The sequence below is a fragment of the Cebidichthys violaceus genome, unplaced genomic scaffold (assembly GCF_023349555.1).
Source record: "Cebidichthys violaceus isolate CVI_PGR_0920_01 unplaced genomic scaffold, fCebVio1.0.p SCAF_14, whole genome shotgun sequence".
Classification (NCBI taxonomy): domain Eukaryota; kingdom Metazoa; phylum Chordata; class Actinopteri; order Perciformes; family Stichaeidae; genus Cebidichthys; species Cebidichthys violaceus.
The window spans coordinates 15500830-15515921 of record NW_027176307.1 but is presented as its reverse complement, the minus strand read 5'-3'; the positions used below and the strand labels follow the sequence as shown (position 1 = coordinate 15515921).

The window sequence follows — 15092 nt, the reverse complement described above, 5'->3', positions numbered from 1 at the left end:
GGCTTCACGCAGCACCGCCTCCTAAAAGCAGAACTCATGCTGACTTAACAGGCTGGTAATTTACCTCAAATATTAAAATAGTTTGAGAAACAAAAGAAATGATGGGATGGCCCTGAATGTAAGTTCATTACGGATAAATCGATGGTGGAGACAAAACGCACACAACCTATTTTTACTGCAGGAATTTTACTTGCAGCAGAATATTTTCACAGTTTGGTATTAGTACTTCCACTCAATAATCCAACATGTTTTTTTTCTACCCATCAACCCTTCAGGAAACTAGAACCAGCTGTTTAGAAGGTGAAGCGAGAGTCTGGAGCCTCTTCAGAGACCAGGAGGGAGCTGTCCGCGGTGCTGAACCCTGTTAGCCTGTTAGCATGTTAGCCTCTCTGCAGAGGAAACGCTCGGGCACTATGACCCAGCAGAGGGCCTTTATGGGAGAAGATCAGAGGGTGAGGAAGAGGAAGGAGGGAGGAAGATCTTCACCATGAGACTCTTTTATAGAAAGTAATTGAGTGTTTTTATTGAGCACTCTATTGTTTAGATACTTGAGTCTTTCAATGTTCTGATTTATACTTTTTAGAGTGACATATTGTACATTTTAAAAGTTACACTACTTAACAAATTAAGATTCACCGCACAAAACATCAATTTATAAAATATAATTCAATGTTAAAGATGAACAATAATAACAACAATAATCATAATAAGCTGTACCCAACAGTTTACAAAGCATTTTAAGTTTTGTCTTTACTTAAATATATCTATTTTTGCTACTTTGTCCTTCTTTGTTACTTTTATTTTAAAGAAACTATATTAATATTATATACTATAATAATATTTAAAATCATATTTCACATGATACAAAGTTGTGTGTAAACATGATCATCTTGAGTGACATTTTGCAGAGTGAGTACTTTGATACTTGTACTTTCTATACAAATACATTGTATTACTAATAAAACATAGTAACTATCTTTTAGCATTGAACTGTCAGATATCACGGTGATGATTGTATTGATTATGATTGTATTGATCATGACTGTATTGATCATGATTGTATTGATTATGATTGTATTGATCATGACTGTATTGATCATGATTGTATTGATTATGATTCTATTGATCATGACTGTATTGATCATGATTGTATTGATTATGATTGTATTGATCATGACTGTATTGATCATGACTGTATTGATCATGACTGTATTGATCATGATTGTATTGATCATGATTGTATTGATTATGACTGTATTGATCATGATTGTATTGATTATGACTGTATTGATCATGATTGTATTGATCATGATTTTATTGATCATGACTGTATTGATCATGACTGTATTGATCATGATTGTATTGATCATGACTGTATTGATCATGATTGTATTGATCATGATTGTATTGATTATGACTGTATTGATCATGATTGTATTGATCATGATTTTATTGATCATGACTGTATTGATCATGACTGTATTGATCATGATTGTATTGATTATGACTGTATTGATCATGATTGTATTGATCATGATTTTATTGATCATGACTGTATTGATCATGACTGTATTGATCATGATTGTATTGATCATGATTGTATTGATCATGACTGTATTGATCATGATTGTATTGATCATGATTGTATTGATCATGATTTTATTGATCATGACTGTATTGATCATGACTGTATTGATCATGATTGTATTGATCATGACTGTATTGATCATGATTGTATTGATTATGACTGTATTGATCATGATTGTATTGATCATGATTTTATTGATCATGATTGTATTGATCATGACTGTATTGATCATGACTGTATTGATTATGATTGTATTGATCATGACTGTATTGATCATGACTGTATTGATTATGATTGTGTTGATAGAGAACGAGTCACAGAGAGGTGTTAAGGAGCTCTTCATTGGACACATCTGAAGGACACAGGAACAAAGGAGACCACCAGCACTGAGTCGAGTCCTGCTTGATACCATCAGCTGTTATCTGGTCTCAGACAGGTGAGGTCACCTCCTCTGTGTTCATGTGATCCACCTGAGACCCTTCATACCCTCTATGAGCAGGATATATACTAGATATACTATATATATATATATATATATAGTATACAATATACATACTATATATACAATATATATACTAGATATACAATATATATATATACACTATACAATATACATACTATATATACAATATATATACTAGATATACAATATATATATATACTATACAATATACATACTATAGATACAATATACAATATATATACTAGATATACAATATATATATACTATATATACAATATACAATATACAATATATATATATACTATACAATATACATACTATATATACAATATACAATATATATATATATACTATACAATATACATACTATATATACAATATACAATATATATATATACTATATATATAATATATATACAATATATATACTATATACAATATATATATACTATATATACAATATACAATATATATATACTATATATACAATATACAGTTCTTTATCATCACATTTCAGAGAGAGAGAGAGAAAGGGAGAGAGAGATAGAGAGAGGGGGAGAGAGAGAGAGGGAAGGGGAGAGGGAGGGGGAGAAAGAGAGAGAAAGAAGGGGAGAGGGAGGGGGAGAAAGAGAGAGAAAGAGGGAGAGAGAGAGAGAGACGGAGTGAGAGGGAGAGAGAGGGAGAGATGGAGAGAGAGGGAGAGAGAGAGAGAGAGAGGGAGACAGAGGGAGAGAGAGAGAGAGAGAGAGAGAGAGAGAGAGGGAGAGAGGGAGACAGCGGGAGAGAGAGAGAGAGAGAGAGAGAGAGAGAGAGAGAGGGAGACAGCGGGAGAGAGAGAGCGGGGAGAGAGAGAGAGAGAGAGAGACAGCGGGAGAGAGAGAGCGGGGAGAGAGAGGGAAGGGGAGAGGGGGGGAGAGAGAGAGAGAGAGAGAGAGAGAGAGGGAAGGGGAGAGGGAGGGAAAGAGAGAGAGAGAGGGAGGGAGAGAGAGAGAGAGGGCAGGGGGAGAGAAAGAGAGAGAGAGAGAGAGAGAGAGAGAGAGAGAGGGAGGGAGGGGGAGGGAGAGAGAGAGAGCGGGGGAGAGAGAGGGAGAGTATAAAAGCAGGACTCAGACTTCAGCGGCTCTGAACTTGAGAGGAACTCTGACCGGATTAAAGCTTCCAGAGATTCGTTGTGTTCCTCTGAACTCTGATGAGGAGTGAAGTGGTTCGCGCCTCTCAGAGACAGATGTGATGGTGATGGAGAGGCCGCTCTGTGAGCCGTTTCTTCTTCGTTTCTCGGATGTGTAAGTTGATGAATTAGTGTAAAATGCTGCGGGTGAAGTGAGTAAGATGAAGAGGAGGAGGCAGAAAGCTGTCGTCTGATCGTCGGATAGCTGCCGCTGCCGGAGATGGAGCCGCTTTTATTTTCCCGGAGGCGAGACACGCGAGCGGTGGATGAATATCTGGGCGGTTTCAGGGCGATCTCCGGGCTTTGCTTTGAGCTCAATGACAGGGGCGTCTGACGAGGGACCGGTGGAGAGGGATGGAGCATGCCAGTGTCGTCTACGGAGAGCTGTTGAACATCTCCACCAACTACACCCATGGCAATGTCACGTCGAAAGAGGAGGAGAAGGACAGTAACATGGCTCTCCAGTGGGGTCTGGCCGTGACCTTAGCCCTCATAACTTTGGCCACGACGCTTTCCAACGCGTTCGTCATCGCCACCATTTACCAATCCCGAAAGCTGCACACCCCGGCGAACTTTCTGATCGCCTCCCTGGCCGTCACGGACCTGCTGGTGTCCATTTTGGTGATGCCCATCAGCGCGCTGTACACGGTCAGCCAAACCTGGACTCTGGGGCAGGTGATGTGCGACATCTGGCTGTCCTCGGACATAACCTGCTGCACGGCATCCATCCTCCACCTGTGCGTAATCGCGCTGGACCGCTACTGGGCCATCACGGACGCGGTGGAGTACTCCAAGAAGCGCACGATGGGGCGCGCCGCCGGCATGATCGCCACCGCCTGGGTGATCGCCATCTCCATCTCCCTGCCGCCTTTCTTCTGGCGCCAGGTGAAGGCGGAGGAGGTGACGAGGTGCAACGTGAACACCGACCACATCTTCTACACCATCTACTCCACCTTCGGCGCGTTCTACATCCCCACGCTGCTGCTCATCGCCCTGTACGGGAGGATTTACGTGGAGGCACGGAAGCGCATCCTGAAGCAGTCGCACAACAAGCCGGGGAAGAGGCTCACCTCGGCGCACCTGATCACCAACTCCCCCGGCTCCGTGGCGTCCACGACCTCGCTGAACTACGGGACGAACGACGCCTCCTCCTGCGACACTACCTCGTCCGCCAACGTGAACCAAGTCAAAGTCACTGTGTCCGACGCGCTGCTGGAGAAGAAGCGCATCTCCGCCGCCAGAGAGAGGAAGGCGACCAAAACTTTGGGAATAATCCTGGGAGCCTACATCATCTGCTGGCTCCCGTTTTTCATCTACACCCTTCTAGTGCCTGTCTGCGAGTCCTGCTTCCACCCGGAGCTATTTGACATTTTCACCTGGCTGGGTTACCTCAACTCTCTAATCAACCCCATCATCTACACCATGTCCAACGAGGACTTCAAGCAGGCGTTCCACAAACTAATACGGTTCAGATGCTGCAGGGCATGAGCGACGACCACCAGCCACGATTACCCCCCCCCCTCTAATCATCTGTGTAAAATTGAATCAAACCCTCCATCAGCCACAGATTACCCCCCCCCCCCCCCCCCCCCCCCAGGACAACGTCTCCAAACAGCCACATTGTGGATGACAATGCGGCTGCAGCGATGCATTGACCTGCCGTCCAGCCTGCATCGTGTCATCATGTGGTGGCAGAAGAATGGCTGCCGTTAACACAACCATGGGAATTAAACAAAAACAGCCTGCTGCTGCTGCTGCTGCTGCTGCTGCTGCTGCTGCTGCTGCTGCAGGAGAGAACTGTCAGTGGGTGTTAGGATGTTGGGAGCTGCAGACTGGTTTGCAGTGGATGGTGTTGTTATAATGACTTGGAGAAAGCCCCCCCCCCCCCTCTGTACGTGCTGCACTGGACTGCAGCCTGCAGACTCACTTTGCCATAAGAGTTTGACAGTCAACGTCAGTTGGCTTGTAAGCACAAACAGCTTAGGACTAAGCTACCACAAGCCCAAAGGGCAAAAAAAAAAAAAAAAAGATTTATGTTTAATTTTCCTGACTCAATAATAGGAAATACTGGTGCCTACAAACACGCTTTTTTGTGGTTTTGTTCCTCAGATGTGCCTGGCCCCAGATGGAGAGAAGAGCATGGTTTTAGTTAGAGATTAAGAGACAGACACAGATTTGGTTTTGTTCTCGTAGGCCAGTGTATGTTCTATCGCTTCTTTTTCTTGCTGTGACTGGTGTTCACTTTAACACAAAAGGCTCCAAACTGAGTGTAAATGTACGAATCTGTATGCATCAGTGTGGTTTTGACTTTCATTTTGCTGAAGAGTCTGGATGTCGCTCAGCCGAATGCTGTAAAATAGTGCAACGTGACCGTCTCTGAGGGAATGAAGAGCCAGTGTTGTATAAAAGAAAAAAAAAGCCACTCTTATCTAGCGGCCCTCTTGTTAAAGATGCATTCTTAATTGTTGATATGAGCTTCGATGTTCCATTCCATGTCAGGCTAAACCAACACAACTCCAAATCCAAGGCCTCAGAAGAAGAAACAAACTAAAACCTATACAAAGACTAGAAGATGATATTTTAAAATGTTGGAAAATGTTATTCTGATCCGAATCACCCGGCTCCTCCCACCAGACCGCCACATGCTAAATGTCAAGCTGTAGCTGCTGCTGATCCCTTCAAGGGAAACTGAAAGAAGAATCTCTGTAGAAAAAAAAGATGCAAGAAGTGCAACAACAACAAAGTGCTGGAGATGGAAATCATCAGGACCGTATCACCGAGGTTCTGTTCTGGGCATTACTTCTGTAAATCTGGAGGTTTTAACGACGTGAACACACTCAGATTAAACATGGTGAGTCTCTGAAGGCAAATTCTTTGATTTTTTTAGCTTCAAAATTCATAAAATGTGATTGTTCTTTAGGCCCAAAAACTAAATTAAACGGAAGGGAATTATCAGAAGTATAGCTCACGATTTGCAACGGTAGAGAAGCCATAAATAAGATGTTATGAAATATAATTTAAAAGTAAAAAGAAATATATTAAATATAGAGAAAATATTTTAGCAATAATTTAGCAAATTTTGATCTCAGAAACTACTTTTAAGGAATGTATTATTGAGGCTTTCTTGCTGAGAGTTTGATGCAACAATTAAAATCAGTCTCATGTCGAAGCAGCAGAACCACAAATATCCTCTTTTTTTATTACACACGTTGTTGTTCTTCCTGGCGCCTACATTACCCACAATGCAGCTCGACCGCTGACGTCACCCGAGGACCTTTATCAGACTTGAACTCCTTATTAAAACATATGCTCCATACGTCACCTGGAAACACAGGTTCCCCTTTAAGTGTTTGGCTACAGACAATTAGCTTAGCTTAGCATAAAGACTGGAAACAAGTGGAAACAGCTAGCCTGGCTGAGCGCAAAGTAAAAAAAAACATACACCTATACACTGTGACATGTTTCATTTACTGAGCTGTAGATGTGTTGGTAGGTGCATTTTAAACTTTGGACGCAGCTCGGCTAGCTGTCGTTATGCTAAGCTAAGCTAACCGCCAGGTGACTCTAGCTTCTTAACACGCAGACATGAGAGTGGTATCAATCAGCTCATCGAGTCTTAGCAACAGAAGCCCAAAAAATGTACCCAAAATATATTTTTTAAAAATAATTGAAAAAATGCATTTGTTATTAAAGTTAAGGAGGAAAAAAAGAAAAGAGTTTGTTGCACCAGTAAAAGAGTCTCGCTGTCATTTCCCCTCACCAAATCAAAGATGGCTGCCAGAGACTCGTGACCACACTGCCTCATCTCGTCGTGCAAAGCGACTTTATTTTATTTATTTATTCATTTTAATCTCCAGCAGCCATGTTGGATATTTAAGGCTGCAGCTCTTTGTGTTCGGTATTGATCCGCTCAGTGGAACTCTTCTGGTGGCTCCGTGGATCTCGTCCAGGTCAGCTTCTGCTGTACAACGCTTCTGCACACATAAGGCGCTGCACTGTAACCGCTCTGCTCTGGAGGATCACATCCAACCCACTCGAGAGCACACACACACACACACACACACACACACACACAAAATAAGCACGGCTGCTGTTGTGAAAACTGAAAAAAAATAAACAAATCAATAAAAAGGTCTATGGCATCATGAGGTTGATGATAGTTTGCCCACATTCTCTGTTTCTTCTGATTCTGAGGCACGAGGGCCTTAAAGCGCTGACATTTCCTCTACCGGTGTTCTGGTCCGCTTGGTGATGAAAACGTTTCACAGACGTGAGTCGATGGACTTTAACGACGGCTTTCTAACGTAATTAACCGGCGGGGGAAAGAAACCTAACTATGAGGGAAATGTCAGCGATGAATGCCTCACGAAACGCACGGATTCTACTTATTAATGTGCACAACACATCGTGGTACAGGGAGGAGGGTTGTTTTTTGTTGCATTCGAGACCTTATGTGCTCTGCTTTAAAGCTGTAGTGTCCCTTTTCAACACTGCATACCAACTCTAAGTGGGTTTAAGTGTGAGCTGTGTTCAGACTGGAAGAAATGACAAAACTGTTAAGAAAACATCTGACTTCTGCAGAAGTCCAAGTCAGTCTTCTCCCACTCACGCTGACCTGTTCCTGTTTTTGTCCATCTCAACCAACCCTCAGCGTCTGCGCGTTGGGGCGTCAAAGGTGTCCTGTGGAGCTTTCTCGTCAAAACATTTGTGCGTCAAACAAACGAGTTGAATGTATTTAATTAATCCTCTTAAAGTATTTGTAAAGCCCACTTTTAAACCTAATTTGAATCCCGTTTACATCCGCGTTCACTCGCTAGCGGTTAGTTAAATGTCTGTGTGTCGGGTCACCTTTGAGCTCACAAGACCCGCTCCTAAAATCACTGCTCTATAGCGCTACTAGTGGTCATAAACGCCACATCGTGCCTTTATTATTTAAACGAGAAAAAAAACATCTTTCCTTAGCTTTCAACCAAGAGCATTGAGACCCGAAAGAGAACATAAAAACACGCATCAGTAGTCTCCTAAAACAGCTGGTAAATGTAGTTCTTTTATCAAGCAAACTGGAGCAAATATTGCAATCGTTGGGGGACTATTTTCAGCGGCGGATTAATCCACATTTGGTGCTCGAGTGAGTATTTGTATTTGGGATTGAGTCACGGTGATGAAGGCTCACTGATGTGTTTTTAATGGAGCTCTATCAGCTGTCAGGCTGTGATTCACACAATACTTAAAAGACACATTCACTGCTGCTTTTTGTGGGATTTGCCATCTTCCACCAAAACATTGTGCCGTCGTCGCTTTCTTAAATAAAATGGTGGATATCTTGATTTTAAATGCGCCAGCACGTTGAACCGGCTCAGACAAAAAAGAAAAATCCATCAAATCTTCATCCCATTAGAAACGGGCTCCTCTCAGAGACTGACGGAGAAAGCCTGAGCCGATGTCATTCTTTCCTTTTGTCAAAAATTAATATTGTTGGCTCCCTTTGAAATCGATCGGACCGCTGTGTTGATGCCATGGTTTGATGCTCGGCTAAACCATGGCAACACGGGCCCTGCTGGAAGCGTGTCGTGCTGCAGAAGCCAAATAAACACATTGACTGGAATAGAGATGAAGCAGGAGAGCTGATGTTACCTGTTTCTCAAACGCTCAGGGGATTGATCGTGAAACGAGACGCTCCATGTTATTTAAGGTGCAGATAATTCAGGGTTTTGGGCTGAATATCTGTGCTGCTGTCGAGGAAACACAAATGTAAACGTCACACTTGTGATGTTGTGACGTCTAATGTTCCAGTCTGCTCTGTAGGAAATGATTTAGGACGTGATTTTAAGGACAAGCGTGAAGACGAGCTTTATTTTCAGGGTGGAAATGTTCAACCCTGAACCAGAAAACGTCCTCTGATCCTCTAATCAGCCTCCTCTTCTCTGAGCTTCACCAGCGTTCACAGCTCATTGTCTGCAGAGCAGCCACAGTTTTTTTGATGGTATCACACTTTTCATTTTTTTGCTCTCTGGTGTTTTGGCCTTGAAAGCGACGGTGACAACACAGTCCTACGCTGCATGAAGCTGAATGTGAGGATTGTTAAAGTGGATCCTTTCACATTTTATTGTATAAAACTGCAAAAAAAGAAAGTCTCTCTTATCAAGTCATTTCCATCTATGGCTGAACTCTAAAAGTCTGTTTCTGCAGCTTTCGACTGTTTTCTTCAGCAGATGGAGTCGGCTCAGCTGATGAAGAACTGTGGATGTTCACACTTTCCTGTTTTTTTTTTTGGAACTTCATCCTCTGTGTTTTGGGCTTAGAAGTGGAGCATGACTGTCGGTGAAAGAAGAACTGTGATCCTTTACTCGAGTAAAAGTACCAGAAACCTAGAATACTCCATGTCATTCAAAAATCAGTGCTACTACTCAAGTCCCTGCAGTTCATAACCTGATGAATTACTCCTGTAAGTTTAGGAAAAGATTGTGGTTTGGGTTGAACTTAATTTGTTTGTTATATTGCATAACAACGTAACAACGTCACGCAAACAACGTCACGCAAACAACGTCACGCAACGTCGTCACGCAACGTCGTCACGCAACGTCGTCACGCAACAACGTCACGCAACAACGTCACGCAACAACGTAACGCAACAACGTAACGCAACAACGTCACGCAATCGTCACGCAACAACGTAACGCAACAACGTAACGCAACAACGTAACGCAACAACGTAACGCAACGTCGTCACGCAACGTCACGCAACGACGTCACCCAACAACGTCACGCAACGCAAACGAAACAATGTAACGCAATGACGTAATGCAACCGCTTTTGCAGTTTTGAAACTACATTCTCAATCAAGTGTTGGTTAGGTTTACTCAAAGATCATGTTTTGTGTAAATTACTTTTCACATGGGACATGACCAGCGGTTTCCTGGGTCCTGTGTTTATTTCAACCATCCCAACGATCTTCCACAAACTTTGATTAAACACATTCATGATACATCAAATTCAAACATTATCTGGAAGAAATTACATTCCCTCACAACTTAATTTGAAAATGCAGTTTCGTTGTATGTGGACGTGGTTGTTAGGAGACCAGGCTGTTGTAACTTCCACCTGACTTCCTTAATGTCAGCCCTGCTCGTCCTGGCTCACGATTACCTGGATTATAAACCAATTATAGCACGTTTCATTTTGTAAATATTAGAATGAACGGTGAATGAGAACAGCCTGATCTGAGAGGCTGTGAGAGAATTATGGGAGTGAAAGATAAAGAAGTTCAGATACATATATGTTCTTATGTTTGACCTCTTTAAGACTCAAAATGTTATTTTAATAAGCTTTTATGCGTCAGATAAATATAGTGGAAAAAGTGCAAAATTGTACTCTTGAACTTAATTAAGTAGATGTCGCATAAATGGGAATAGTCAAGTAAAGTACAAGTATCTCAAAATTGTACTGAAGTACTTGAGTAAATGTACTTCTATTGTTGTGAATTGGGGCATGATGAGTGCTTTTAGGTTGGCCACTCTGAGTACATTTTGATGCAAAATCCTTTTGTACTTTTACTGAAGTAAAAGATCTGAGGTATTCTTCCTCCACTGTTGATAGATGGATAAAAGCATAGTGACAAAAAGATGAAGAGGAAGAAGAAGAAGAAGAAGAAGAAGAAGAGAAAAAAAGAAACATGTGATGATGTGTGTAGGCGAAGTAGAGCTCAGAGAAACATCCCACTCCCAAACAAACAAAAACACACGCAGAATATCTCAACAGCATCTATTCAAGTCAGGAAACAACAACAACATGACAACAATGAAGACATGAATCCACACACAGACCTGTGTGTGTGTGTGTGTGTGTGTGTGTGTGTGTGTGTGTGTGTGTGTTCAGTCAGAAACACACTTCATATCCTCGTGTGCATCAGTCAGCGTTCCCTCATCACCACTAACATATGCCCTCCTCCTTGAATCTTGCATGAGGTTTGTTATGTGATGAACTGGTGGAAAGAAGAAAAAAAAAACCACTGTGGTGATAAATAATTTATGAGAAAACGTGAACATCACATTTATTTACAGAAGGATCCCGACGAGTCGCTGCGAGTGTGAAATCAATTCTGCACGACTGAGCGATTCAGCGACGAACAGGAGAGGAGTGTTGAAATGATTTACTGAAGGAAGAGCGTCAGAAAACATCCACCGATTTAAAGCAGTGGAAGGATCAGCAGTACACAGATATATAAGTGTCCAAACTGACAACTAGTTTGTTCATCACAACTGCTGTTAATTTACTTTATTTGAGTTATTTACTTCTGCGTCAAAAGTCCTTGTTCATTGTCCCATCTGCGTCTCGTCATCTTCTCGTCATTGTCTCGTGACTTGGCCTAAGTCTCGTCTTAGTCTTTATTCTCGTCATTGTCTCATATTTGACTTGACTTGTGTCATTGTGTTGTTTTGTCATCGTTATGTCATTGTCTCATCAGCGTCCGTCTTAGTTTCTTCATCATCTCGTCATTGTCTTGTCATTGTCTCGTCACTGTCTGTCTTAGTTTCTTCATCATCTCGTCATCGTCTCGTCATCGTCTCCTCTTAGTCTTAGTCTCAGTCACAGAAAAAAGGGAGTTGACCAACTCACAGTCGTAGTTTTAATGAACAAAGTTAACACTGATCAGAACTTTTTCTCATGAACCCTCAGATTCATGTGGTGACCGATTTTACTTTCACTGCTGAGACACTTTTAGTTGAGCTTAAATGTCCACATTGTGGTTTAGCTCCTTTATCGTAGTTTAAGGAGCTGAATACTTCTTCCACCACAGTTCAGAAGAAAAGTATTTCACTTATAGTGAAGAAGAATTGCTCTTGAGCAGCCAAACAACCACTTTACTGCTGGTGTCCATATTTGTTGTTCTTGTTGGCTTAAATGCATGCATGTTGGGGATGAATCGTCTTGAACTGAAATGTTTCAAAAGCTGTGAAAACCCTTGACTTCCTGTCCCACGGTCCTCTTTCTAAATGTCCAGGTTCACAATGTCCCCAAACTGCCGGCTGTGAATATTTATCCTTCAGTTTTACGAGTCAATGAGTCAAGAGGAGACAAATTGTCTGCTTAAGACAGAAGAAGTTAGCAGCAGCAGCATATTAAATGTCTTTTATTTCATTGTAGGTCGTTACTTAAGACGACAGCAGTTATGATATAAAGACGAGCACGGTTATGATTAAAATAATAATTCAGAATCTGCAGGAGGCAGGAAGTCTGGAGATATGACTTTATTGAGATTATTAGATGGTGGAACTTAGAGACACCAAATCGAATCACATGTTGGAGGAAATCAGATCACAAAAGCACACAAACATAAAGGGTTTAACAGTTACCTGTTTACCGATCTTAAATATTGAGGTAAACATCTGACAAACATTTATCAGGAGAGACAGAGACACAGACTTAAGGGGAGACACTACAGGTGAATTATCTCCATGTTGTTATTAATAAATGTAATATAAATGAGTGTGTGAGTGGTGTGTGGACAAAGCCCTCTGTAGAAAGCTTCAGCACACAGAGAGGAATGAAGGTGTGAAGTTTGGTGGATGTCAGAACTACTGAAGTGGAGATTTCTGGATCAGAGTGTGAGAAAAACTCCATGTATAGAAAAGCTCCTTTAAAGAGACGTTTAGTTAAAGTCCAGACATTTAGAAGAGTCTCCAGGTGAAGAGGGTCACAACATGAACTAGTAGATATCACCATCACACTTCACCACTTCATCACTCACATTGACATGAGTATCTTTTGTATTACAAGTTTTCTGAAATGTTATGTTTAAACATGACAATGAGGCGTTGTGTGATGGTAACTTTTGGGGGATTTAGGAGAAATCTACAGACGTAAACAGACAAAGTAGTAAAATATTTTGTATTCCTTCCACTAGTCTGAAAGAAGGCGTGTTGTGGAATAAAAATAAAAAATGAATAAATGGACTCTGGAACTGAAGAAATAATAATTATCTATTTATATATTTACTTCTCCTGAAGAGAATATGAGTCTCTGGACAGTTTGATGAAGACGTTCTTGGCGTAGAAACATTATTCCTCTCATAAAGTCTGTTGTACTTTGGACAAAAACCTCCAAAGTCTCTATCCTAGAACTATAAGTCCTAGTGAAGCGTTATAAACCTCTTCAACGTTTATTTGTATCAGAAATAAGAACTAAAGCCTTCAGAGGGACAGAAACAGATCCTACAGTACATTCATATTTAATAGGAGTTTATGTCTTTTTTTCCCTGGACGGCACGGAGGGAACATGATAAATGCATTACTGTGATGAATTCTTTACCGTGTACATTTCTGCACCTGTTGCTGGAGCCGTACTGAACTACGGCATTGAGGACGCAGCTCCTCTGTGAGCTTTGGCGTTTAACTGAAAGCCTAAAAAACTAAGGATTCAACATTTTAGGAAAAGATGCTAGTTTGTTTTCTTGCAGAGAGTCGGATGAGAAGATCAATACCACTCTCGAATACGTCCATTAAACATGAAGCTGCACCCAGCATGTGGTTAGCTTAGCCTAGCTTAGCTTAGCATAAAGGCTGGAAGCGGGCGTAAACAGCAACCTGTCGTTTTTTTACGGTCAAAACAAACGTTTTAATCAATGAGCTTTAGAGGAGCTAGTAGGTTAAGCTAGCTGTTTCCCCATGTTTCCTGTCTTTATGCCAAGCTAAGCTAAGCTAAGCAGCAGTAGCATCATATTCACTGGATCTATATTAGAGTGGTATCGATCTACTCATCTGTTTTATTTTTTTAATCAAAAATAGTTTTCTTGTGGACATGACGTTAAAGAAATGCCAAAGATGTGTTATAAAACACATCAATAAAAAACTCATATATCCCATAATCTATACTTCTACCTTTAATATAGATTCAGATTTTTACTTTTATAAATTCTCTAAATTTAAAACAAAAATATGTCACTCAAATTTCAGTGGACAGTCTACTTATATGAGCAAATGAAGTTGATGCAACTGAGCATCATTTTGCTCTTTTCATTATTAAATCTAGTTGTTTTTACAGCCTAAAGTAATATTTATATGAAATTATCCTTTTCTAATGCAAAAGCTTTATCAATCATGATTCATTTGTTCATTTTATGTCTCTTAAATGTTATATTTATGCATAATCTGTACCCACACTCCTGTAATTCTCTAATTATGTGAATTAGTAGAAATCTGACTTAAATAAACGTAGGATGTGATTTAATGAATTAATCATTGTAACTTTTGGTTTGATTCACTTTGGTCTGTTAATGATCACATTCTGTAGATTTTACCCCTTAAAGTTCCACGTTTTACTTTAATCTTAGAGGTGTTTCATTAAAGGGTTCGTTGCTCTGAGAATGTACAGAAAATGAAACCTGAAGAAAACTTCTCTGTTACTGTTCTAGTTTTGGAGTTAATGTCATGTTTATGTTGGAGAGCAGGGACTATCAGGCCGTCAGCTGTGGATGATTCAGAGGCAGACGAGCACCGGAACCTGTTTGCATAACGGCCTCTGCTGCATTGCTTGTGTGACGTTGAGACCGGGTTCTGGTTCTGATGTGGGAGACAGACCGCTGGGCTGGCGACTGGTCTGAGTGGGAGGATGCGATGAGACCATCATCTCAGCAAAAAAAAACAAAAAAAACATGTCAGCGCTACTGGCAAGAAAAATAGAAGTTGTTGTCGGAGAGGAGAGGAGCCTGGGACTCGGCGGGAGGCTGTCAGATCAGATTTAGGACCAGCTGGGAAGAGATCTGGGCACAGGAGTGACGTCGATTAAGGAAACCTGAGCTCGTCAGAGTCTAATTACTCAGGTTTATGGTTCCTGACGAGCTTCCTGTTGTGGTGACTCCCCCTAAAACAGCAAAT

General features: G+C 41.3%; 1 protein-coding gene across 1 annotated transcript; it reads left to right on the top strand.

Annotated features, from left to right (window-relative positions):
* Positions 1–3189: 3189 nt before the first annotated feature.
* On the top strand, positions 3190–7350 carry LOC137871343 (5-hydroxytryptamine receptor 1B-like). Its single transcript, XM_068709134.1, has one exon. The coding sequence runs from the start codon at positions 3574–3576 to the stop codon at positions 4705–4707; it is 1134 nt and encodes a 377-aa protein (XP_068565235.1). The 5' UTR covers positions 3190–3573; the 3' UTR covers positions 4708–7350.
* Positions 7351–15092: the final 7742 nt, after the last annotated feature.

Excerpts from the sequence above, each read along its gene's own strand:
- LOC137871343 (XM_068709134.1), top strand. The coding sequence starts at position 3,574 with ATGGAGCATGCCAGTGTCGTCTACGGAGAGCTGTTGAACATCTCCACC.